This window comes from Leopardus geoffroyi, chromosome B2 (assembly GCF_018350155.1).
Source record: "Leopardus geoffroyi isolate Oge1 chromosome B2, O.geoffroyi_Oge1_pat1.0, whole genome shotgun sequence".
In the NCBI taxonomy this organism is placed as follows: Eukaryota; Metazoa; Chordata; class Mammalia; order Carnivora; family Felidae; genus Leopardus; species Leopardus geoffroyi.
This window is the reverse complement of record NC_059332.1, coordinates 144,008,646-144,036,027: the sequence shown is the minus strand read 5'-3', so window position 1 is coordinate 144,036,027 and position 27,382 is coordinate 144,008,646. Positions and strand designations below refer to the sequence as shown.

The 27,382-nt window shown below is 39.0% G+C and overlaps 1 protein-coding gene and 1 pseudogene across 3 annotated transcripts; one reads left to right on the top strand and one right to left on the bottom strand.

Annotated features, from left to right (window-relative positions):
• Window positions 1-752: 752 nt before the first annotated feature.
• On the bottom strand, window positions 753-27,382 carry LOC123609249 (WT1 associated protein). 3 transcript variants are annotated; one of them, XM_045500193.1, is made up of 8 exons: window positions 26,822-27,382; window positions 19,999-20,036; window positions 17,689-17,744; window positions 14,841-14,899; window positions 13,055-13,182; window positions 8,973-9,151; window positions 3,719-3,873; window positions 753-2,010 (listed from the first exon to the last, which is right to left on the bottom strand). In XM_045500193.1, exons 2-8 carry the CDS (start codon window positions 20,026-20,028, stop codon window positions 1,427-1,429), a joined length of 1,191 nt encoding a protein of 396 aa, XP_045356149.1. In that variant the 5' UTR covers window positions 20,029-20,036; window positions 26,822-27,382; the 3' UTR covers window positions 753-1,426. The 3 variants fall into 3 exon arrangements, with proteins under 3 accessions (XP_045356149.1, XP_045356148.1, XP_045356150.1); XM_045500192.1 differs by lacking the exon at window positions 26,822-27,382 and adding an exon at window positions 26,478-26,692; XM_045500194.1 differs by lacking the exons at window positions 753-2,010; window positions 3,719-3,873; window positions 26,822-27,382 and adding exons at window positions 7,927-8,753; window positions 26,478-26,672.
• Window positions 11,139-11,251, top strand: LOC123610077 (annotated as a pseudogene).

The window sequence follows — 27,382 nt, the reverse complement described above, 5'->3', positions numbered from 1 at the left end:
GCCAGTTGAGCGAGCAAAAACACAGGGCTTATATTCAAATAAGCTGTACCTCCGTTTCGGGTGTCCTAATTCCACTTCTGAGGTTCCTTGATTGTATTACAAGAAATATCTAAAACAGTAGCTTGCTTTCGTCGGTAATCACATTTCCTCTCAACCACATATATGTAAAAAACTATAGATTCTAAAACCATTCTATAACACAGACTTTGATATATCAGTAGACATATTATTAGTATCAGTAGCAGTGGCCAGTGTTTTCAAACAAACATCACTGACTACTACAGATACCCTAGTGACCTGAAATCATCTCACAAAAACAAAGTCTACTTCTCAACTAAAACCTAACACACACTTAAGGAACTGATTTTCTTCTTTATAAAATTTTTCGTATATGTGAATATTTTATAATTACTTTTACAAGTCAGAAAAAACATTTACAGTCCTAAATTCCACGTTTATCTTGCAAAACAATGCATATTGTTTTTTTAAAGATTTTATTTAAGTAGAATCTATACCCAGTGTGGGGCTCAAACACACAACCCTGAGATCTAGGAGTCACATGCTCCAGCAACTGTCAGCCAAGCACCCCAAAGAATACATTTTTTAAAAATTAAGTGCACAATCAAAATCAATGCATGAACTGAAGTTTCACTTTTGTGGTATGTTGAAGAATTAGGAGTAGAACTTCAGCAATTCAATGAAAATAAATGCTAAAAACACACACGCAAATAAAAAAAAACTAATGCAAGCGGTTACAATAAAAATCTTTATTTAGGTTTGGTCAGTACAGGTAAGATATACTGGAGTCACAGAGCAATATGCATTAACAGGATACAACAGTTCATAAAAACTGAGTAACTATGCACACAAATTTCTTAAACATTCAGTCACCTAAAGAGAAAATGCACAGATGTAAGGTGGTGGAAAAAACTGTATCTAACACTGAAACTACTCTAGGACTCCATCAGCAAGTCCAGCTTTTAGTGAAAAACTACTGTACTGGGCAAACTTGGCAGTCATAAACCCACATCTACTCTAACAAGTCTGAATGGTGCATAAGTATAATAACAGCATGAGGAAGAATGCCCGTACACAGCACAGGTTCTAGGATAGACACAGATTTATACAGACAGCATTGTGTTATACTTTAGGGAAAGATTTCCATTTACAACTTCACATTAACTCATATAAAAATAACTTGACCCTACACAAAATGTCCTTTTAGCAACATTCAAGGTAATTAACTGTTACAATTTCCAAAGTGGCAGAGGTATTGAAGCAAAGGGGGGGAGGGGCGGGGAGGAAAAGAAAAAAAAACCACACCCACAAAAAAAAGGCAAATTGTGACAAAAGTATGCGTTAATTTTCCGGACAGTATCCTCTCCCAAATTAAATGACACTGTATAAAAATTTGTTGGAAAAAATATTACAAAACTGAACCCTGTACATTTACACTTGAGTCCAAGCCATTCTGAACGTGGCGGGAACCCGTAGTTCGGTTACCTTTCCCACTCACTGTTTTCTCCTCTTGAGGGTCAGGATTGGAGTCTGTGTCATTTGAGTGGTGTGTGAGAGAGTTTTCACTGCCCGTGGGAGAGTCTACACTTTCATACCCCGCACTGAGTTGATTTACGTAACTACCACCTCCTCTGCCAGTTCTCTCCTCTGAGCTGTTGGAGGCCTTATTCCCATTCCCTGGAGAAGAAGGAAAGTCATCTTCGGCTGTGTCCCCCTCCCTGTGAAATCCAGACCCAGACGTCCTCTGCCGGGAGGAACTGCCATTACTTGGTCCGTTGGCCAGCCGGCTGCAGTCTTTACCTGTGGCCTCCGCCTGTCCTCCAGGCTCGGAAGGTGTAGTCCTGCTGGTACTTGGGGCTGGAGCCTGAGACTGCTGTTGTTGGTACTGAGCCAACTGCTGACGCGTCTCTTTCAGCTGTTGCTGAAGAACTAGAATGGTGCTCTGCATACCCTCGACTTCTTCGTCAAGTTGAATGATGAAGTCATTCAGTTCTGTGCAAAGGAGAGTCAAACCTACTTTAATATCTCTGAAAACAGATTTTAAAATATTGCTTAGCGCCTGCCACAAAGCTAGGCAGTCAATAAATGTTTAAGTGAACAAATACAAGTCTAAAACTCACAAACTATTTCAAGCTTTTGCTTAGAATTTAAAAATAGTCATTCAAGAATGAGTTTGTTTGGGGTGGAAGTAGGGGTGGGGGAGACTTGCTTAAAATATCTATAAAGCAACCAAGTTCCAACGGACCCAAGCCATCTAGCCATATACAACTCATTATAGCCCACAAAATCCACTCCACATGGGTTTACCTCTGGGCCCACATGGCCAGTCCCCTTACTCCTTATTCTCCTAATCAGTGTCTGTCTCAGCTCCACAGCAGGTTCAGCCCTAGGAAACAGTGGGTCCTCTACTCTAACACTCCAAAGAGGCCTATGCTATAACAAAGGACTGTCCCACATCCAAAAAAAATTAGAGAAAATAACTCTTGAAAACTGATAAAATACACATGTCCATTAAATCCTAAAAAGCCTTGGGAGAGGAAAAAGTCCTTCACTACTATACTGAAATCTATTTTGTATGTTTACGAACAGTAAGAGCTAACAACTATCACTATGAAAAGATACTTTAAAAGATACTACACTGACTACTGATCTTCACAATTAACTGTCAAATATACTAATTCTCAATTTAGTTTTCATTGGTGAGATATTTTAGGTACTATTCATCCTTCTTCAAAGAGAAGAGAAACAGAACAGATGCAGCTACACTTGCCAAAAAAAAAAAAAAAAAAAACACAAGGTGTGGGGGAGGCGGGCAGAGACAGAGACTGAATTCGGGCAGAGACAGAGACTGAATTAAGTTTACCTTTAGCAAATTTAAGTATTACATTACATGTTTAGCAGCACCTGGGTGACTCGCTTAAGTGTCTGGCTCTTGATTTCGGCTCAGGTCATGATCTCATCGTCAGTAGACTGAGTCCCACATCAGGCTCAAGTTGGGCATGGAGACTACTTAAGATTCTTATTCATTCTCTCTCTCCTCTCTGCCCCTCCAGAGCTCATGCTCATTCTTTCTCTTTCCAAAAAAAAGTTACATCTTATTCACTAAACAGGACCTTAACAGGTACAATCAATTCTTTATATTTAGACCACTGGAAATAGCCAAATACCTCCAAGATTTACACTTACAGAGAAATTGGTTAAATGGAGATAACCCCCTTTTAAAAACACTGACTTTAAATTTGTCTACGTACAGCCTTATGTTTCACCAAATTCCACCCCTCCAAAACCAAAAACTTCTCGAAATTTGCACAGTAAACAATTAGGAGGAGGGGGACCGCTAAAATTAAAATGGCTTTGCTACTCAACTAGAAATTTTTTTTTTTTTTAAGTTTATTTAGAGAGAGAACAAGTGAGTGGGGGAGGAGCAGAGAGAACTCTAAGCAGTCTCCTTCCTGTCAGCAAGGAGCCCAATGTGGGGCCTGAACTCACAAACCTGGAGATCATGACCTGAGCTGAAACCAAGAGTCGGATGCTTCACCAACAGAGCCAACCAGGTGCCCCAGCTAGAAATGTTTCATTTGTAATTTTATAGAATACTGGCAGAGATTAGCACATACAGAACCTAATCTATAATATTCATGCCTGGCAAGTTTTTTAAAGCCAGTGCAAATTTAACCAAACTTTTCAAAAATCCCCTTACCATCCTGACTGCTTTTAAGCTCCTCACTATATTTCTTCTGTAAAGCCAACTCTGCTTCAAGTTGTGCAATACGTCCCTGGGACAGCTGCCTTCCAAGTTCTTGATTCTCCTGGATAAGCATTCGACACTTCGCCATTAACTTTTTGCCTGTTTGGCTGCAAAGGAAAGAGCCATCCATCACAAAATGAAGACAAGTTTCTACAACCTTGTTTACTTGCAATTATTACAGCAATAGATGTAACACGTACAGAATGTAACTGTCACAGCAGATGCCTCCCTATAATTACCATCTTCTCTTCTGGAACACGTCCATCTTCTGCATTTCAGTATTTTGCCAATACAGCAGCAAAAATAAACCCTAAACAAAAAGTACCCAAATGGCCACATCTTCTATTACACTAATAATTAATTCTGGTATCTATTTTCATCCCAATTTATCATTTGTAATAGAAACAAACCAGTTAATTAACACACATCTCAGATGTATCAGTATTAAGAAAACACTAAGGTACTTAGCTTGGAACAGTAAAGTTCTTGAAAAGGTAAAGGCAGTATCATAAGCAGAGTACATTTATTCTTGCTAAAACAGCATTTGATGAGGATGCCTCTTAACAAGCTGTTCTCACAAGAAGGTTTACTGCAGTAAGTGAGGCATATTCAGTAACTGTTTTTAAGGAGCCGTTAAAAAAAAACCCGTTAAGACTATTTCCATTCACTAATCTTCATTTAACTTCTTTATTATATACTTCTGAGCTATCTTCAACTGTAAACATAAATTAAAAAAAAATTCAATATTGATATGTGGTTAAGATTTTATTCATGTTTAATAGGTTATCTTTAGAACAGAAAACTAAGATTGGGATTACTTATCACAAATAACATTGATGTAAATATCTGCCATATTAGGGGTACCAAACTTTCCACAAATTAGTTACCAAGGCCCAGTGCAACACTCCACAAAGACTACACACACATACACAGCAACTGCAAAAATGCAATCAAACGCCTTAATAACAGTCTTCAATAAAACTTTACAGCTTTTCTTTAGCCTCAATAATAGAAATGATCACTTCTAAAGGGATCTGATTTAAATACATAATTGTGATATTACCTGACACTTGAATAAAGACAGTCTGATATTTTTAACTTTTTTTTTTTTTTTTTTTTTAACTAAGTAGGCTCTACACCTACACCCAAGTAGGCTTGAACTCACGACCCCATGATCAAGAGTCGCATGCTCCACAGGGATGGTCTGGTATTCTTGTGATGGCGTTAAGTTCAGAAAGACTTAATGGGTTAAAAAAAATGTTTTGCTGACATTTCCTGTCCTTTCCTTCCTTTAGTGGGGCTTTCACTTGCCTGATACATTACTTCACAATGCATCATATCCTATTATATAAGCCTTCAGACTTTTTAAATGAGAGCATTTTGTGGAGTGCCTGGGTGGCTCAATAGGTTAGGCGGCCGACTTGCGGTTTCAGCTCAGGTCATGCCCTCATGGTTTGGAACTTTGAGCCCCTCATCGGGCTCTGTGCTGTTAGCACAGGAGCCCACTTCAGATCCTCTGTCCCCTCCCCTCTCTGCACCCTCCTCGTTCTGTCCCCAAAATATTTAAAAAGTAAGTTATGAGAGCATTTTGTAAGTGATTCTCATTCTTTGACTCAGTGTTCTAGTGTTTTTTATCCATTGTATATACTCTACCCTAATTCAGGGGTAATTTAAGCAAAAGTTCGTAAATTAACTTTCTCTGTGGTACAGTGAAACCTGGGTTACTGCTGCTCGGAGCAGCCTCAGATGAAAGCACTTGCTAAGGGTTTTATTCTCTCTATCGTAACTCTATTAGCTGGTGTTCTTGCTCATTGCTACTGTAGCTCCAGACTCCCCCTCATTTCCCATCAGTACCCTCCGACTTTGGCTTCCACTGAACAAGAGTTTAGAAATCCAGTGAGGAGTTAAAAGACGGGCACCACTGTCAGGCAGCGCGCTCCTCCCACGCCCTGCCCGCGCTCCCAAGTTTGTTTTCTTACAAAGTCTATAGCTTCAGTGTTTTCCAACTAACCTGAAAATCCTACGTGAATTTAATAAAGATTAGAAAAAAAAGACTACTGGTAAAACCAATACATTAACTTGTGACCTGACTTAACCTCGTATAAAGTACCACAAATTCTAGTAGAAAAAATGCTTCCTTTATGGTCATACCTTTTAATAAATGCCTGTTCTAAGATAATCCTATCACTTCTAAAATTAGTGATTACTGAAACAAGTCTTAAAACACTTTACCATTTTACCATGTCATGTGAGATTTATATTGTGTTCATTACATCCTCCAAAATGGTAAGAGTTCAATTACCAATAACTGTCTTTGGAATAATTTTCTTTAATTACACCCCCCGCCCTGCCCCATAACCCATTCCTAAAAATCAAATAATCCCAAAGAAAATATGAAAGGAAACAGTCTTGAGAGAAAGATTTATAAAAAAGAACAGACACTATACATTGCTTTATGATCACAAGGAAGGGGGCCAGGGTATCTGAGACATGTACACACAATTGCCTAAATGATTAAATGCAAAACAGAACTGTCAAAATAACTGAAATATACCTCTCTTAAATACTCTAAAATATATGCACTGTTACATGTATGAAGTATTTCAACTAAAGCAAAGAAGATAATTTAGAGAATCTTTCTCTTTCAAAATTAAAACAGAATAGGAAAATGGGGGGGGGGGGACCCATAACCCATTCTATTTGAATTACTCCAGACACAGCACTGATTAATAAGCACTGTTTCAAGTTAATGATGTATTTATAGTACCATTTATACCCTATTCTTTACAGAACAAAAATTCACTTACAGGTGATTAAAATAAATTATGATTTATTAATACAATGGAAATATTATGTACCCATTAAAAATGAAGTAATCTAATAAAAGAATGAAAAAAACGTGCAAGGGATAAACTGTGTGTGTGTGTTAGGGGGAGGGGGACACCAAGCTGCAATCGTGTATGTACGTTCACATTTGTTTAAAATCAATGTATATAAAATGACTGTATGTGCATAGAAACGATCTTGATGATACCCAAGAAATTTAACAGTGGTTACTGTTCCTGGAGAACACAATGGGGAATGGCAAGGTCACATCCAGAAGGGACTCTCATTTTTTGTCTCCACCTTTCTTCATGCTGTTCCAATTTTATACATGAGCATGTATTATCTTATTAAAAAAATATTTTTAACCCCACAGAGAAAAACCCCCACAGACCTCACAATGACTCTTACCTAAGCAGTAAAGAAGGATGCTAGCTAATAAAATTTGAGTACATGTTAATAATACATTTTATGAATTATTTCTTGACCTACTAAAAGTACGTAGGCCATTTCTACTGTGATCTTAAATGGCATAAAATATATACAAATGCCTTAATGCGGCACACTTTTGTTTACTTACCCTCCAACCCCACAAATAGTGAGAATTTTAGAAGCGGATTTTCTTGCTGTAAAATCACACAAACCACTTCTTCAACCCACCCTCTGCCCCACAATCAGTTCCCTAAAGCACAAACATATAAGATACTTACAATTGATTTGAATGGTTAAGAGAGAACTTAAGTCACCCTTGTTAAAACTGCACTTAAGCGTTGGGACAATCTGGAACATTTATCTTCCACTCATCTTAGACTCCATTATCACCAAGTGAAAATTCTCATTGGTGACTTAGAGAATGATCTGACGAAAAAAATTCACCTCCAGGATTGGATGGAAGCATGAAGAAATAATGCCTCATTTATCTAAATGATCAAATGAATTTGCTAGAAATGATCACTATACCTTTTTTTCAATTCACAAAATGTCTCACTTAGGCCAGCCCACAGTTCCAATACATTATTTCCCCAATCTTCTGGCAGGCACCCTGTGAAGCTGTCCCACATTAACTTCTACTGCAATACCCTGGGACAAGGTGTCAAAAAGTAACAAGTGTCAAGTCTCCTTGTCTTTTATGATACCAGCTGGAAAAAAGTAGGTCTTTAAAAATGTGACACAGAGCCTTTTCCTTCACCTTGAAGAGCATGGCAACAATTTTTCCAAAATCAATCTGCTCTCCACAGCCCCCCAAAATCAAAATGTTAAAAGTACAACAAAATCATCATAGTATTCCTTGAACTTAAAAAAAAAAAAAAGAAAGAAAAAAGAAAAAAAAAACCAACTACTTCAAGGCACATTTAATTTAATATCAAGAGTGCAATACAAAAGGCCCCAAATACAATGAAGGAAACACATTCCCCCATTAACACCAACGACAATACTCTTTCAACATGTGCCTGTTGAATGGAATGGGGATTTAATTTCACTACTGAAAAAAATAACGCGGTGAGTCTCATCACAGCCAATATCCTTATACAATCTAGTAGTGAAATGAATGTTCATAATGCTTCAAACAGTTTCAACCTGAAGTTTGATACCACACCTTTATGTTTGTACAGTCCTCAATAAGATTATCTACAGCATTAGCAAGAATTCAAAGAACAAACCATTGATTAAACCCACATTGATTTAAGGCTCAATCAAGTAATATAGAGCCCCAAACTAAACGGTTATGAACTACTTGTACTGACATCTATTATTTGATTCTCTCACGACTATTAAGTTGGTTCCTTAGCAAATGAAGCTCTTTAAAGGCAAAATTCACCTCATTTGAGTTTTGACCCAGAAGTTCAACAACAATCACGAAGTCCACAGTCTTATTGGCAAAACTGATATACAGTGTCTCTAAGTCACTATGCTCAAGGTTAAGAGCGATGCATATTCCATTTTTACATTTTACTGGAATTTTACATGTTCAATTCATGATTTTAAATCTCTAGGTTTTCATTCCTCCAAACTGTCTGAAGACACAGTGTGCCACAGACTTAAGACTTCTGTTTCTCCCTCTATTTTCTTCAAACAGAAACATTTCTCAAGTGTCTACATGTTCTAGAAGGGGAATTTTTCGGAGGTGGCCACTTCTTCGGAATAGTCCGACGCCATCAGGCCTCTGAAGCAAGGGGAGGGGGAAGAGAAAAAAGCTGAAACACAAGGTTCATCTGGTAAGTTTTACATTAACCATTACAAGCTGGATAGTGTAAGAATGTGGCTTTTTTTGGCTCAAAAAGTCTGAGTCTTGGTGTGGAAACGAGTACTTGGCTGTCCCACCACAGCTTTCTCGCAGTGGGACTGTCAGGGAAGTCTTGACTGGGGAGTATGATTTGTTTACCTATCAGGCGTAAACTTCCAGGCACTCAGTTCATTTTGGGCTTGTTCCAGTTTGTCTTTAGTCTGTTCCAGTTCACCTTTCATTTTTAGGAAAAACAAGTTGATCGCTGGGTCTACCATTGTTGATCTCAGTTGGGCAACGCTAGGCTGCTGGACTTGCTTGAGGTACTGGATTTGAGTCTGTACAAAGTAAAAGAAACAATTACTACCAAATCAAAGAAAATATACACAAGACAGTGGCGTAAAACCCCTTTTGTTCACAGAATTTACCAATTTATTAAATCCTTCCTCCTTTAATCTTAACATCCTCTAGAAAAAGTATAAATTGTAAACAACTATTTAAGGTTACCCCATGTAGGAATTAAGGCTACAATTGCATTTCCATATTTGGAATCTTTAAAGAGGCTGTATCTTACTTCGCAACCAAAGGATACAAAAAATCAGTTATATTTACTAAAAATATTGACACCCCTAGAAAATTGCCAAGTTTAAAATATTATCTAAGAGTAGTTTATTTGTATCTGTGGAAATTATTCTATGTATAGGTCTCCTAAAAATATACCAAGTACAAGATTATAACTTAAAATACACATTTGTATTTCCAAATTTAAGAATACACCGTGCTTATATTTATGAGGTGGTATTACAGCTTTATAAATACCTCAAGTGAAAATAAAGTATATATTCATTTTTTTCCTTCTGAGTAGATATGAATCACAGAATTATATAGGTGGAAGGTGACTGACCAAATCCAAACTGCTCATTTTTGAAATTAAATAAGGCAAATGTCCACGGATACACAGTTCAGTGCCAGAATGGAGACTAGAATCTAGTTCTCAAGCCTCCTGACTCCCAGTCTGGGGCTTTTTCCACCACACCAGAACCCTTCTACTTACATATGAAACCTTCAATTTCGACTCCAGTTGTACTATTACTAGCACACTAACATTACATTTCTAAAATATGAAATACAGTTTATTAGCATTAAATGCATCACTTTCTTCACACCCAAAGTAGTTTTGGTTCAAGATCCTGCTGCACGCTAACACTTAAAATAGGATTAAAGTAAACAATTTATAAGCTGCTAATTTCTACCAAAATTTAGCAGAAAGTACAAATATGCTATGTGGATTGGAAATATATATATTGGAATATATATTTCACTGAGCAAACAGAGGTAATTTTTTTATTTAGCGTAAGGAGATTTCTTAAAGTTACTCATTAAAAAAATTTTTTTTGAATGTTTATTTTTGAGAGAGAGGGAGAGAGAGAGACACAGCACGAGCAGGGGAGGGGCAGAGAAGGAGACACAGAATCTGAAGCAGGCTCCAGGCTGTCAGCACAGAGCCCGACACGGGGCTCAAACTCACGAGCCGTAAGATCACGACCTGAGCCGAAGTTGGATGCCCAACTGACTGAGCCACCCAGGCGCCCCAAAAGCTACTCATTTTTTAAAAAACGTTTTATTTTTGAGAGAGAGCGAGCATGAGTGGGAGAGGGACAGGGGTGGGGGGGAAACACAGAGGATCCAAAGTGGGCTCTGCGCTGCAGCAGCTCGAGCCCTATGCTGGGCTCGATCTCCCGAACTGCAAGATCATGACCTGAGCCAAAGTTGTATGCTCAACCAACTGAGCCACCCAGGTGCTCCTTAAAGTCACTCATTTTAAACAAAAAAGTGCAGCTGCTTATTTAACATAAGACCAGTTGTTAAGATAACTGAACAGGAACAAAGCATGTCATACAGCACATATCACCCACTGTGATCCCTAAGAAAACATGCCTCTCCGAGATGGACATAGTTACTATTTAGGTTTACAAAGTGAACTGCCCTCATCTGCCATAGATAATCTTATCCTTTCCTTATGCTTTTGTTCCTACCACCCTTTCTGCAAAATCTTACTCTGTAACTAACTGAAAACGAGCTGGTTCAGCTGACATGTGAAGGGGAAAACTATTAAAAAAAGTATGACTGGAAATGGTTAGATTCTAGTTGAAATAACCTTAAAAACCTAGGATGAGAAGACAAAAGGGTAAATGAGCATCACCAAAGGCTCTGATCAGGCATGATGTTACCAAAACTGTCTGTGCCATAGCATAGCTGGAGAACAATAGAAGTGAGTCAACAGTATATACTGTCTAGGCAAGCAGTAAGAAGTATGTGACCTAGGTGTTGTATGAAAGGAGCACTCACTTGACAAGGATGGAAGAGGCCCTCGGGCATGACAACACATATGGTTAAGGCACTGCCACCTATTTCGTGTCATCTAACCATCGTTAAAAAAAGGTACATGAACTAGGATGTCAAGAGTAGGGCTCAAGAAAGAATTCAAGACACACTGGTGCTAGGAGGTATTAGCACTGGCACCCTCCAATCACACTCTACCAGCAGTTTGTATCTTGCAGATAAGATTCTTCCATTGCATGTATAAGCATCTGGCACAGTGCCATGCAAACTGACCCAAAACTAGGTAGAATCTAGAATCCTTAGTATCAAAAAAAGGAGAAAAGAATTTAAGAGTTTTGAGATTGGGGTGTTACCTATAAAGAAAGAAAATTAGGGGCGCCTGGGTGGCTGGCTCAGTCAGTTGAGTGCCTGACTTTGGCTCAGGTCATGCTCTCACGGTTCGTGGGTTCGAGCCCCGCGTTGGGCTCTGTGCTGACAGCTCAGAGCCGGCAGCCTGCTTTGGATTCTATGCCTCCCTCTCCCACTCTCTCTGCTCCTCCCCCGACTTGCGCTCTGCTCTGTCTCTCTCAAAAATAAACAAGCATTGGGGCGCCTGGGTGGCTCAGTCAGTTAAGCGGCCGACTTCAGCTCAGGTCATGATCTCACGGTCCGTGAGTTCGAGCCCTGCGTCGGGCTCTGTGCTGACAGCTCAGAGCCTGGAGCCTGTTTCAGATTCTGTGTCTCCCTCTCTCTGGCCCTCCCCAATTCATGCTCTGTCTCTCTCTGTCTCAAAAATAAACGTTAAAAAAAATAAATAAGTAAACAAGCATTAAAAAAAAAAAAAAAGAAAGAAAAGAAAATTATATTCAAACTATTGGTGAGACTTCTTGAAACCAAGTGTCCAGGTAAAAAATACAGCCAAAGGTGGGGGGTGATCAAGAGATGAAAATATAGAAAGTGAAGGTGTGTGATTACCGAGAAAACAAACTTTACAGGAAGTAAAAGGACTGTGACTGAACCCTGAAAAACATTTTATTAGTGAGAAAACAACTAGGAATAGGACTGTGTCCCATTTATGATCAGAGTCTCCAGTGACCAGAATATTATCTTTTGCATTAGATTTAATAAACAATGTATCAGACCAATGGAGATTACACAAAAGAATTCAAGAAAATTTCAGATTTTCAGGCTGCCTGTCTGGCAGTTGGAAGAACATGCAACTTGATCTCAGGGTCATGAGTTTGAGCCCCACGTCAGGTGTAAAGATAGATTACTTTAAATACATAAAATTTTAAGAAATTTCAGATTTTTAAAATTAGTAACAACATAGATAGAGCTACCTCTATTTTACATAACATATATACAAACACTAAATAAAAAGGAATAACTGAGACTACTGAAGACAGCGTAAAATCGAACCTAAATCCAACCAGACCTAAATGATCAAACATGTCAATGGATTTCAGATCTGTGTACAAATGAAAGCTATTAACAATTAAAAGCAGACATGGCAGAGGTTGCTGATACCAGGAAGAAGTTTTTTTATGCACAGAGAGGTAAAGAGAGCAGAGGAGAAACAGCTTGCTTAGAAAGGAGCAAATGCTCCTTATACTCTCAGATACCAACCTACTAAAAAACATCTGAATCAATATGCTGATTATTGTATCATGGAAAATAACTGAAAACTTTGAACTTCCTGGCCATTGAAAAAAACTTCAAATCCGACCAAATCCGACAACAGGGTGATCGCCCAAGATTTTACAATTTGCATATTTATAGCATGAAGCTGATCTATCTCAACAAAAATGTGCGTTTATACTTACGAGCAAGTATATAAAATTCGCTAACTACGAATACATGTCATAATGCAGACTAAAACCCAATTTCGCCAAAAGACTTAAACCACTTGAAATACTCACAGTACACTCTTGCATCTCTTGCTCCTTGGTAGCCAGTCGCATTACTAGGATGTTTTCCCTGCGGGCAGACTCTTGCTGTTGTTGCTTTAGTTTTTCTTCAGACTCTCTTAACCCAGTTACGTCATTAGCTGATGATTAGAAGAAAAAAAAAATCCCCAAACATTAGGATATATAATTTCAAGATCAACCTGACCTACCCAAATAAAGTTCCGACTGCCTCTGTCAAGAATAAAAAAAACAAAGGCAAAAAAAATTCATCTAGTCTTTAGTTTCTATCCTAATGTGTTCTTGATCACAGTGGTGTTAGAGTGGCCCACAGCCACCTCATCCTACATGGGATTACATTATTCTTGTCCAATCCATCTCCCAGAACATGGGAAGCTTCATTATTTGCATCTGTCTATACTGTAACACACTGACAAAGTCCTGACTATATTGTTTTTAACCTATTCAATGTAAACATGCCAAAAACTGCACGATTATTACTTTAAGCTCTCATAATGCTAATGTGTGTGGATTATAATATAGTCATATAGTAACTGAAATTTCAGGTTATTAAGCTTTCTGGACTTGAAAAACTATATTGTCCCCCTCCGCCCTTTTCAATTTTTGAGAGAGCGAGCGAGCGAAAGCACGCGGGCGCACACACACACACAAGCAGGGCAGGGACAGAGAGGGAAACAGAGAATCCCAAGCAGGCTGTGTTGGGACACTCAACCGAATGAGCCACCCAGGTGTCCCTATATTATATTGACCCTTTTTAAAAAAGTTTATTTACTCTGTGTGTGTGTGTTGTGTGTGTGAGAAAGAAGGGGGGTGGGGGGGAGACTGAGAGTGCATGTAGGAACAGAGAAGGAGCAGAGACAGGGAGAATCCCAAGTGGGCTCCATGCTCACAGCACAGATCTCACAAACCATGAGATCACGACCTGAGCTGAAATCAAAAGTTGGACGCTTAACCGATAGAGGCCCCCAGGTGCCCCTGTATCGTTTTTTATGTTCACAAATAGTATGTTATTCTTAACTCAGTGACAAGTGACAAAAACTAAAATGGCTTGAAACTAATAAACTTTGTTGGTATTATTTTTCAGCAGGTTTTGAACAATCTGTAAATATATCTATTGTTACACTTGAAGCTCTTACAAGTTTATTGTGTGTGCTTCTATGTACTTCCTTTCTAAGACTAATAACTCATGTTTCACTTCCAATTCTTCTGTGGAAGCAATGAGGGACACATCAAGGAAAGTTCAAGTAGTTGTTGAGTTTCCCCATCTATGCTCTCAGACACTTGTATGTAATTCTACTAAAACAGTCTCGCTATCATATGATTATTAGATGTCGGTCTTTCCCAAGAACTGCACACGAAGGGAATTAAAGAAAAGAGATCACGGCTCATTCACCTATTTTGCAGCAGCAATACAGTGAATGCTTGGACAGAATTCTGGAACAAAATGCCTGAATAAAAATTACAATTGCTGGGGTGCCTGGGTGGCTCAGTCAGTTAAGTGTCCAACTTTGGCTCAGGTCATGATCTCAATGCTCCTGAGTTCAAGCCCCACATCGGGCTCTAGGTTGAGAGCTCTGACAGCTCAGAGCCCAGAGGCTGCTTCAGATTCTGTGTCTCCCTCTCTCTGTGCTCCTCCCCGACTCGTGCTCTCTCACAAAAATAAACATTAAACAAAAATTACAGTTGCTTAGTAAAACCAATTATCCTGCAACAAAAATTTTCCTTAACAAAAATCTAAAAGGAGATATTCATGTAATCTTCAGGAAACTTAAAAACTTACAATTAAGATCTGTGTATTTGCCCTCCAAAGCTTGGACGTATGCTTCATATTGTTTCCATCTAGCACAAAAATAAATTCACATATTAGTTGTTACATTGATACTGCTTTTACTAAATTTATAAACTTATAAACTTATAAATTTAAGTAATGCCAAGAAATTCACTACATGATTTTTAACCAATAATAAAGTTAGTCACTTCATTATTCCTTCTCAACTTATAGGAACTAGGCAAAAGGAAACACAGAACAAAGTGTTCTCTGTTGAGAATATACTAAGTGTGCTCCTCCAGGTCAATGGGCCTTACAGGACGCTGTCACTGATGCTCAGCACATGCCTGGATTAAGGAAGCGGAGTAAACAACTCGCTACTTTCAGATATGCTGTCCACCTCAAATAAATGGCACCTAAGAAATGTGCCCACTTATAAGGGACTCAAAGTTATCTTAGCTCTTTTCTGAAAATATCACGTGACTCCATTTATTTTTGCCCGTAGAAAAGGAGGGAGAGAATATACTCTCTCTCAGAACTATTCTTTAAAGCGTATCTAATTGGCAGAAACAATCTGCATAAATGCCATACGCTATGAGAGTATGAGGAAACTTTTCTTCCTTGCTATATTCCTCTACCTTCAAAATACAAGCTATGTTAGCTTGGCTATTATTCCTGATAAACAAGGTCCCCAGACTTATGCTTACGCAACAAAAAGTAACCTGCCCCAAATGTCTACTATTCTGCTCTTCTGAAGAGCTATGTTTTCAAGCTGCTCTTCAGTTACAGCTATTCAAAATTTAGTTGACCTCTGACCCATGTGGGGTGGAGTTTAGGGAGGAGAAATCCTGCATGCTCAAAAATCCATGTATAACTCTGGACTTTCCAAAAAGCTTAACTACTAATAGCCTACTGTTGACACGAAACCTTATACCAGTAACATACACACTTGAATAACATGTATTTTGTGTATGTATTATATACTATATTCTTATAATAAAGCCAGAAAATTTTCCTAGAAAAAGGGAATATTAAGAAAACAAAATACATTTCAAGTATTGTACTGTATAAAATCTGCACGTAAATGGACCCACACAGTTCAAACCTGTGTTGTTCAAGGGTCAACTGTACCCTTGATTTTAGAAAATCTTTCCACAAAACCTCAAAAACTTCTGAAAGCTTTGCTATGAGATATTAACATTACAACACAATGAACAAAAAAATTCCAGGATACCAAGCAAATTCACCTTTTACTGTTCAGACTACTGTTCAGTCAAAGGCATGCTTATTTTTACGGGCCCTACAACCTAGGACACAAACAGGAGTTTCACTCAATGTTTGGAGATGAATAAACATCTTTTGTGGAAGCCACATTAACAACTATTTTAGAAGAGCAGAAAAATATAAAAGCTCAGCCAAAAACATCCTTATCAAGATGACAGAAAAAACACAGAACAGTTAAATAAGCAGAACTTGATTTAAAATCACCAGGAGAATTAATGAGGACAAAAACTCACTTAAAAGTCATATGTGAGAATTCCCTGAAGAAAGAGAAGTTAAACTGACCTCAAGAATATAAACTGCACATGACTTAAAACCTTAAAGGTAACTTAATATAAAAAATTGCTACCATGAGTTTTATTAAGATCATAGTACTGATTTCTCCCCCTACAGATGAATCAAGAAAAAGACTGCACACACCAACCAAATATACAGAGAGAGTATCAACATGTGAATGGCAGTATTATCATAAACAAGGGACTACCTCAGCAGGAGGATAAGAGTGTTTTAGAATACTATGGATTTAAATTTCATGTGCAGGAAAATAAATGTATGCAATGGAAAAACTGCCCTCTGCATGAAGAAGATAAAGAGCTTGTCTACAATAGAGTAGCTGAAGGAGGTGGGAAATTATCAGATTCTAGTTAACAATGGAACATGTCATCTGTGCCTGCCCATCTTATAAAACACCTTTTTTCTCTCCCCTACTTCCAGCCAATTAAATTTACTTATTCAAGTAAAAATCACTTGGAAAGTTCTAGAGAAAAAAGTTCAATGACCTTGGCAAAGGTGCCCTGAAAAATCTTTGTTCTAAAAACTATCACGTAAAAAACTTACCAAAGTAATAAAATGCAAAAAGAACACATTTAAGTTACACAACACAAAGCCAGTGTTGATCATATTTTACATTAAAAAAACAAACAAACAAAAAAAAAAAACCCTTAATGCTGTTCTTGACAATCTGCTTTCCAAAGACATTTACAGAATAACCATAGAAATTCAGAGCTTAAAGTAACCTTTAAAAATAATTTAATTCAACTCCTTTAACCTGCAGATGAGAAAATGGATATAGTTAAATGAGCTGACCAAAGTCAGTTCTGAGAAAGAGTAACTTTGCCTATCAGCAAATGATATATGTCTTCCATAACTAGACTTGTCATCCTTCAGGACTACAACTTTTTCACATGTTGAACAGAAAAGGAAAAAATAACATCAAAACAAGTCTATATACTTGTTAAACTAAAAGCCTTCTGAAAGCAGGGTTATTCCCCATAGCCAAGTTATACACATGGAGTACAAATGCTTTCAGTTAAAATTCTGAGTATCTTCCCTCAAGAAAACCTTAAGTTACCTATTAGTCTAGAAGCTACCCAAGCTAGTACTTTAGTTCTATGAAGTGTTATACTTCCTTCAATGTTTACACAATGAACAGACCATATTATGTTCAACAGTACATTAAGTGATTTGAGGATGCATTAACGTTAAAAAGAAAAGTCTAACTTGAAGATAATTACAGGACAGAATCACAGTATGTTCTACAGAAAGTGCTTTATATTTTTGGTTAAAAATATTTTTTTACCTTAGAATTAACTCATCTCGTGCCATAACTTTGAAGTCTGTTTCACTCAGTCGAACCTATATAAAGAGATTTAAAACATGAACTGACTGCTCTTCCTAAAACTTTTTTTTCCAAAGTTTATTTTTATTTTCGAGAGAGAGAGAGAGAGAGAGAGCGCGCGCACGCACACATGCCTGAGAAGGGGAAGGGTAGAAAGAGGAAGAGAAGGAATCCCAAGCAGGCTCCACGCTGTGAGTGCAGAGCCCAACACGGGGCTCCATTTCAGGAACCATGAGATCAGGACCTGAGTCGACATCAAGAGTTGGACGCTTAACCAACTTAGCCACCCAGAAACCCAATTCCTAAAACTTTTAAATACTGAATACTACTAGTTCTTATATTCTTCACATTTTTTTATTTAAACAGGATCGTAACATTTTAATCCCTCATTTCTGTTATTAGCATTACCCTTATTACTAAAATCACACAGCACCCCTCCTAAAAGGAGCTCTGTACTGAGATGAAACATTTCCAGAGCCTGAGACTTAAATGGCTCAATATATATTACGTTTTTTTAAATCTTATTTTATTGAAAAGAAGTTTTTCAAAGGTGAACTACTTATCTTTAATATAAGCATCATTCTTAAGGAAATGCAAATTACAACTCCAATGAGCTATCACTACACATTGATTAGAATGGCTTTAAAGAACAGTAGTAACACCAAATACTGGGTGTCATACATTGCTGGTGAGAAATAAATTTATTTTCATACAGAAATTTGTATATGAATGTTCACAACTTTATTTGTAATAGCCCCCAAACTTCCTTCAACAGGTTAAATTACAATATATCCAAACCCTTGGAATACTGTATTTACTGTTAAGAAAGAAACAGTCTATGGGTCAACTTGGGACAAACCTCCAGAAAATTTTACTGAGTGGGAAAAAAAAGTCCCAAAAGACATACATACTGCATAATTTCTTTGGTGTAACATTTGTGAAACAGCAGAATTACTAAAATAGAGAACCGATCAGTGGTTGACAGGGGTTTGGGATGGAGAGGGAAAGGATGGATGGGGCTATGGAGGAGTGGCAAAATGGTGGCTTATTAGTAATGGTTCGGTTGACTATTTTGGTTGTGGTGATGGTTACACTTAATTACCCATGAAGAAGCTGCACAGAGCTACACACACACACACACACACACACACACACACACACACACACAAGCTCTGTGGATTGTGCCAATGCCAAGTTCCTGGTTTTCATATTGTTATACAAGATTCTGATAGTTATGCAAAATTAACCCTGAAGGAGGCTGGGTGAAGAGCACACAGAACCTTCCTGTACATTTCTTTGCAACTTCCTATGAATCAGTAATTGTTTCAAAATAAAAAGGTAAAAAAAAAAAAAATGAGCACAATATTCCAACTAGCTGAAACTGCTTTGTAAATTGAGAAACATTGTGTGTTTTCTCTATACCAAATGAAGACTATACAGGTTGAGACACCTCTCCTACTTTAGTATGAAATTAATGCTTTATTAGTTTCCTTTTTAAGAAACTTGCTTCAAATTGCAACACTAACCAGTATAATAGTACTACCATCAAAAGGAAAAGGGAAAATCACTGTACCAAAATACATTAAAAGTCTAACAAAAAGCACACAATTCTGATTATTAAAACACATTACAATTCTTTATTTCATGAATAATTTAACTTTAAAACTAAAGACGAATTCCCATAATACCACCTTAAGTGTTCACTTAAATACTCACTGCTTAATATGTACATACCCTGCTTTCCCACTTGAATTATAAATTACTTTTAGGAACAATGTTATTTTGTAATTCTGTGACTGACTAAATTGAATTAAGTTAGGGATATAGGACAAGGAGAAAATAAGACTAGAAAACAAACTTCAGAGGAAAGGTAGGATCTAAGAACTAGCTGTAACCTTTTCTTGAAAAACACAGAAGTGGTTTTACCACACAACCAAAGGGATTTAAAAAGTAGGAAAAAAAAAAAAAAGCAACTTATAAGAACTTGTGAAGGAATCTTTTTTGACACTTATAGTCATATAGATGGAATTACTTGTAAAACAAAGATTAAGAGTAGACCATGGAGATAAAAGTTTTTTAAAAACTCAAAATATTCTAAAAATACACTCCCTATAAGATTATGTCTAACACATTATACACCCACAATGCTATTAGTGTTATAAGGCAAAAGAATGAACAATAAGCAAATAAGGACAGTCCCTTTAATTCTATTACCGTCCCCCCCCCCCCCCCCAAACACAAAGTGCTTAAAAAACTGCTGAAAAAACACACCTTTTTGGGAAGAGGTTCCTCGTTGGTCATCTTGAATCCTAGGAAAAAGAGGCAGAGAGCAGAGGTTCGATTGATTTTCTCCCAGTTAAGGTAGGAACAAAATATACTGGCTTTTCTAAACCAATTAGGGAACTTAGTTAATCACTAGGTTATTTATTTAAAAACCTTTTATTTCATAGTTTGTTTTTTTTTTAAACGCTTATTTATTTCTGAGAGACAGAAAGAGAGAGAGAGAGAGACAGCCTGTGCCTGAGCGGGGGAGGGGTGGAGAGAGAGGGAGACACAGAATCTGAAGCAGGCTCCAGGCTCTGAGCTGTCAGCACAGAGCCTGACACGGGACTTGAACTCACAAACCATGAGTTAACCGGTGCCCCTAAAAACCTTTTATTTTTTAAGTTTTAGATTTACAAAAAAGTTACAAAGATATCACAGGGCTCCAGTTTACTCCACACCCATCTTCTCCTTTGTTAACATCTTTTGTTACTACTGTCTTTAGGTTTTTTAAGAATTCCTTTGTAAAAAAAACTGATCATTCCTTTTGATGTTCCCATAAAGGATTGACCAGAAATGTAACTCAATGCATTCTTACAACTGTCCTATGAGAAAGAGAAACCTTACGGAAGCGATAGCTTTGTACTAAACTCAGATACTGACCTCAGGCAGTATCCCAGACATCTTCCGCAAGAATAGGAAGGGTAGTACCAGTTGCTAAGTCTTTCCTTTTACAGCATTAGGTTGCTATAGTAAAGTAGAATCTGTCATCATCGTGATAATTCACCACTGTACAATGAATATTTATATACATTATATACTACACCTTAATAAAAATATTCCCAAACTACTTAATTTTATGCCACAGAATTTATGTCAAGTTAGCTTTTTATAAACGTATACAAAATTTAGTGAACCCAGTTGCAAAAGACAGGTTATATAGAACTACTCTCATTAACTTTATTATGCTTATTGAAAACACTTTCTGATACCTCCTATTGTTCAAATAAGGACACAAGCTAATTTAAATTCATTCCTAAGTTTTATTTCCAACAGCACTGTCATGAATCTTCCCCTTATATTTTAAACTTCCTTTGTATTTATTTTACTTACCCACACTTATTACAAATCCCAAACTATTAAACATTCAGCCAAAGGGAAATAAGTTGCAATGATGTAACACACAGCATGGTAACTATAATTAGCAATACTGTATTGCATGTTTGAAAGTTGCTAATAGAATAAATCTTGAAAGTCTTCACAAGGAAAAAAACCTTTCTAACTGTGGTAACAGATGGTAACTAGGCTTACTATAGTGAGCATTTCACAATATATACCAATATGGAACCATTATATTGTACATCTGAAGCTAAAGATACATCAATTATACCTCAATAAAAAAATTAACCAAAGAATTTATAATTTAAAACTGAATTATTTATTTATTTTGAGAGAGCATGGGCACCCACACACACACGTGGTACTCAAACTCAGTGAGATGTTGACCTGAGCCAAAATCAAGAGTAGGACGTTTAACTGACTGAGCCACCCAGGTGCCCCTAAAACTGAATTTTTAAAAGCTACTTGACTTCTTACTATTTGAGAGTCCTCAAAAGGAGATAATCTTCCAATATCACTTTTTATGTTACATACGATCCCAACTGTGTAAATCAGACATTCTAATCATATGCTGCCATTAAAACCTCATTTTCAGACTAGAGAAATCAGTGTTAAAGAAATCAGTACATTTTAGAAAAAAAAACCCATAAGTTGGTATTATATATTGCTGGCTTAATTCTTCCTTCTTATCAAGCCTGGCATTTCCTTAGAATTTCCCATTTGAGCTAAATATAACAGGTAAATGTCAATAAACTAAATAACTTTTAAAAACTGATGAAGGGCACCTGGGTGGGTCAGCTGGTAGGTGTCTGACTCTTGCTTCCGGCTCAGGTATGATCTCAAGGTTCTTGAGTTCAAGCCCCTTGTTGGGTTCCAAGCTGACAGAGCAGATTCCAATTGGATTCTCTCTCTCAGAATAAACAAACATTTAAAAAAACCTACGAGACAATTCCGGCCCTCTGAACTTCTAGCCATTTTTAACTAGTATACATGTGCCTCTGCAAGTCACTACTCCTTCTAAAGGCACCCAACTCACTCAAAATAGTGCACTGATCCCTTACTATCCCCTCACATCAGGCTTTATGTTTCTTCATAGTTCTTATCATAAGCTGATATTTTGCATACTTATCTGTTTCTCCCAATTATAAAATAAGATCCGTTAGAATTGTTTTATTCACTGCTGATGGCACAGTACACCGGAGACACTCAAACATGCTGAATGGAAGTATGAACAAATGAATTTGCTTCAATTACCAATGAAATCATAAAAGTGAACTAAATAAGCCAATCTAATTTCCACCCCCCCCCCCAAAAAACCAAGATGACCTACAGTAAAATCCTGAGAATAAATATGGAACCTAATATAACAGATACTGTGATAACACTGCTATGAGTGACAGTTTCAAAACTGCTAGATTTATCACTTGGATAGGTAATCCACAGTATTGCTAAATGGGCACCACAGCTACTCAGAATTTTAGTTGTAAAACTTAAGCATTATGGCTGTTATTAAACATAAATTCCAGTTTATAAACTAGTAAATGCTTCTATAACATGACATTTTCCCCCAGATTGGTTCATTCTTTTAATACGTATTCAGATTATTCCATTAAAATAAAATTAATTAAACACTTAATTAGCAATGAAGAAGCTAAACTGTTTTTAAAGGGCATTTAAAGGACTGGGGAACACATGAAATTCTAATAACCCTGGTTTTATCTAAGAGAGTGACAAACTGGGGCGCCTGGGTGGCGCAGTCGGTTAAGCGTCCGACTTCAGCCAGGTCACGATCTCGCGGTCCGTGAGTTCGAGCCCCGCGTCGGGCTCTGGGCTGATGGCTCAGAGCCTGGAGCCTGTTTCCGATTCTGTGTCTCCCTCTCTCTCTGCCCCTCCCCCGTTCATGCTCTGTCTCTCTCTGTCTCAAAAATAAATAAACGTTAAAAAAAAAAAATTTAAAGAGAGTGACAAACTTTGAAAATAAAAAAAAAAAAAAAACAGAACTTCTGAGCCCATTTTGCCCAACCCAAAAAGGATTACCACCACCAAGGCTCAAAACTATTCAGCTACTTCTAAAGATAAACACTAATCTTTAGCATGGTGACCGGCACAAAATAAGCAATTATTAGTTTCCTTCTCCCCATCAAAAAAATAAAAACTTTCAATCGCTACTTCTTGAAGAAACTGAAAGGAGAATTCACAGGTCGAGGATAACTATCAAGACATGCTCCCGTCTTTGTTTCTAAGCCCCACTGCAGAATGCTTGGTGATCTCCAATCTTTAGAATTCTAAACAGCAAGCTGTTAAAATTTTTAACATTGGTTTATGTTCTCTTTCTTTCTAAAAAGTTTGATGGTGGGCAAATTTTCATTACACACAGCTGAACGAATATCTGTATTCTCTTTATAAAACTAAATAGGTAAATTTGTGACATACATCAGAAATAAATGTAGTTTTTGTATAAAGGTTTGCATTTCACGTCGATTCTCAGAGTCACAGGTCATTCCACATGTTATAGGATATGTATGTGGCTTGGGAATTCAAAGCATAAGCATTTTGAAAGAAATCCCTCCCTGATTTGTAGCTGTTGAAATGTCACTCTTTCCTTGAGAATCCATAATATGCCACAAGAGTCAAAAGCAAAAAAAAAAAAAAAAAAAGGGGGGGGGAGGCAAATTAGAACATATTTAAATTTAAAAGCATCAATATTTAACTATTTAGTCAAAATAGAACTTGGTTCTCAAATTTGTCTTTCATATTACATGAATGTACTAAGAAAATTATTATTGCCTAAGGCAACTTTTAAATTTCAACTGACAAGCACAATAGCCATCTAAAATCAATTCTAGATTCATAAAGACAATGTTTATTCCAGGTTCTTAGAACCATCTACTTTTGTATCAGAAAAATGAATGACTGAAATGTCTAGATTTAAATTCAGAATCTTGGAGGGGTGGGGGTGGTGGGGCGGAAATGAATATAATATTAAGTGCTATGAGTCACATGCTTAATAATCAAAACTTTCCAAAATCAAAGTTAGTCCCCATCTTCTAGATGATGAAAATGATTGAGTCATCTGGTGATTAGCTCTGGTCAAAACAGCTATTAATAAATTGGGGGTTAGGACCACCAAATGCCACACCTCTCAAAAGTTGGTAACTGGTTAAGATGGATTATTCTTAATTATTAAGCTTAACTAATCTCAGAATATAAAAAAAGCAAAATAGGAGGCGCCTCAGTCGGTTGAGCGTCAGATCAGGTCATGATCTTACAGTTCGTGAGTTCAAGCCCCACATCTGCTCTGTGCTGACACCTTAGAGCCTGGGGCCTGCTTCGAGTTCTGTGTCTCCCTCTCTCTCTGCTCCTGCCCCGCTCATGCTCTGTCTCTCTCTCCTTCCAAAATAAATAAAAACATTAAAAAAATTTTTTTTAATTATGTAAAGGTTTCAGTTATTCCTATGGATTAATTCAGGGATAACCTCTTAAATTCAGATCTCAGAACCACCATGTACTCTTAATGCCTTAACAATGAGAAACATTTAATGATGGAGAGTTCAGTTCTGGTTGGCTAGATGCCTAGCATCCCAGATCCCAGTACTTCCCTGGCTCTTAGCATTATGACCCGAAGTTATGCAACTCTGTTCTCTCTTAGGCGAACACCAGCCAACACAATTTAAGAAAGCATGTACCTCACTGAACCTAATCATAACTAAACTCAAGAAACTAATAATCTGACAGCATACAACATTGGGTCTGTGGTAGGTAAAAAGGGTACTAATTAGGAACTGGAAAACCACCTTTTCCTGATTCTTATCAGTCATGGATCTTGAGCAAGTCACTTAACTCTGGGCTGCAGTCTCCAAATCAGCAAAAAAAGGATACCAATTTTGCCTGCCTTACGTAGTGTTGGAAATCTCAACATCCAAGTGCCATAAAAATGCTACACGAATGATTTTTTAAACAAAATATCAACATTAAAAGTTTAATATGCATTAAAAACAATTAAACCAAAACGCAACAACTACATTGTCAAGACCGGAGAATATTTATAGCTCGGAGTTCTAATCTGATGGACCAGCTTAATATCCAGTGGAATATACTATTATGGGAATACTGAAAAGTTTTTCTGATAATCTGAGTATCAGAAAACAGGTAAAAAAAAAAAAAAAACAAACAACATAATTTAAAAAACAAGCATAAAACCAAACATTATCTGGATATTGTTTTGCTAATTAGCGGCAAAATCTTCTTTCAAGAGCGAGGTAACATACAGTTACATGAAAATGCTAAGACCATATCAGGTAAAGGTTATTTTCTATGGGATTCGATACTATATACATACAAGTACATACGTACATACAAGAACACAAAGGACTTCGAAAGCTGTAACGTACTGTACAAATTATTACAGCTCTCGTCTCCACATCGTAGAGCTGCCACAGATTTTCTGTATCGCATATACCAACTCATTTCTAACACAAAAAATATTTTGAGCAAGTAGGACTCAAAATTGAATCAGGAAAACTAGATACTACTAAGTTCTATAAATTACATAAGCTAAGTAAAACATCAACAGTGCCGGGGACACATTTTTATTATTACTTTCGTCCTTTGGGACTTAGAAATTTAGGTAGGTTGCTTAAGGTCCGCCAGTGAGAAATGAGAATCCTGATTACCTGGCTATAGCTACCTGTTTAAGACAAGGTAAGCTCTAAAAGAACTCCCGAAAGGCACGCACCCAAACCCTTCAAATTTAACTTCATCCTTTATCACATGCCACCTGGTGGACTGCAATTTCTTTCGCCGACTAGCCTCATCAGATGCTACTGAACGACAGGAGTAAACAGCAGCCTTGGAAAGACCCAAGGTGAGACCCCGAAATTTCACGAAAACCTCTAATTCAATGAAGAATTTTTTCTTTACTCAGAATGCATGCAATCATTCAAAAATGGAAGTCTACAGGAGGACGCAGCTGCAGCAATAACCTACTGCGCGACGTGAAATTTGGTCCACGGCTTTCCTTCCCTTAATGAACTCGTTAGTGCCGCCAACCCTCGGGATCCCGCGGAGAGGTGGGAGGGGGCGACACCGAGGCGGGGACACGACGCACACCGAGGGGGCGGCCTCCCGGTATCGCCGGCCCGCGGGAGCGCCTGCCTCGCCCCCGGGACGGAGGCCGAAGGCAAAATGGCCTCGGGGCGGCGGAAGTGTCCCCGCAGGCGAGAAGAAAGCGCAGCTAACGGGAGGCCGGCGGGCCCGGGAGCCCCGAGTCGCCCTCCGGGCTCTGCCCACCCCTTACCCGGGTCGGCCGCGCCTCAGCCCTCGGGACCCGGAGGTCCTCGCGGCCGCTCCCGCCGGCGGCCCGCACCTACCTCTCCAGACGGAGGCCGCGCCGGCGCCGCCCAGTCACATAGGCCAAGGCCGCGCTGCCCGCTCACCGCCCAGGCGGCCAGACCGCGCTACCGCCGGCCCCCGCGCTCCTCCTCCCGCCGCAGCCCCGGCGCTCCCCTTTATTTGCGGGTCTCGCTGCCACAAAATGGCGCTGAGGGAGGACGCGAGGCCCCGACGCCCCACCCCCTTCCCGCTCCTCCCGCCGCCCCGCCCCGCCCCGCCCCGCCCCGCGCCGCCCCGCGCCGCCCACCGCCCGGCCCTAAAGCGCCGCAGCCGTAGCCCGCCCTCATCGCCGCCCGGTCCTGTCAGCGTCCGGCTCACTCACCGAGTCGCCTCCCCGACGCGGCCGCAGCCCCCGGCCCGTCACCAGGCCCCGCCACGGGGAGGAAAGACGAAGGGACGGCACCCGCCCAGGCGCTACGGGGGGAGCTGAGCCTCGGTGGCACGCCCCACAGCCTCCGGAACGCGGCAAATTCAGCAGGGGCCGGGGGAGAAGGGGGCCGCAGGGAAGGGTGGAAGGCGAGGTCGGAGGTCAGCCGCGGGGCATCACGGGAAGGGCGGCGGGGGTCGCGATTGGCGGCGCGGGGTGAACGCGCTGGCCGGCCACCTGCGGCTGCAGCGCCGCCTCTGGCGGAGGAATCTGGGCCAGGCGGCGCGTGATTGGTTGCTGTATGGTGTAGCGTCCATCGGTGATGCTTCCGCGCGCTGGCGGGCCAGGTGCTACCTCGGGAACTAGGCCGTGGGTGGGTCGGTTTAGGCTTGACTAAGCCGTGATGTTTGAGGCCTCAGAAACCAGCGTTCTGTCTTCTGTCGTGAAGCGCAGCCTCCTGGCCTCTTGGTCCGTCTCCACCTTGACATCTCGTGGCGAAACCGAGGAGCTATTGTC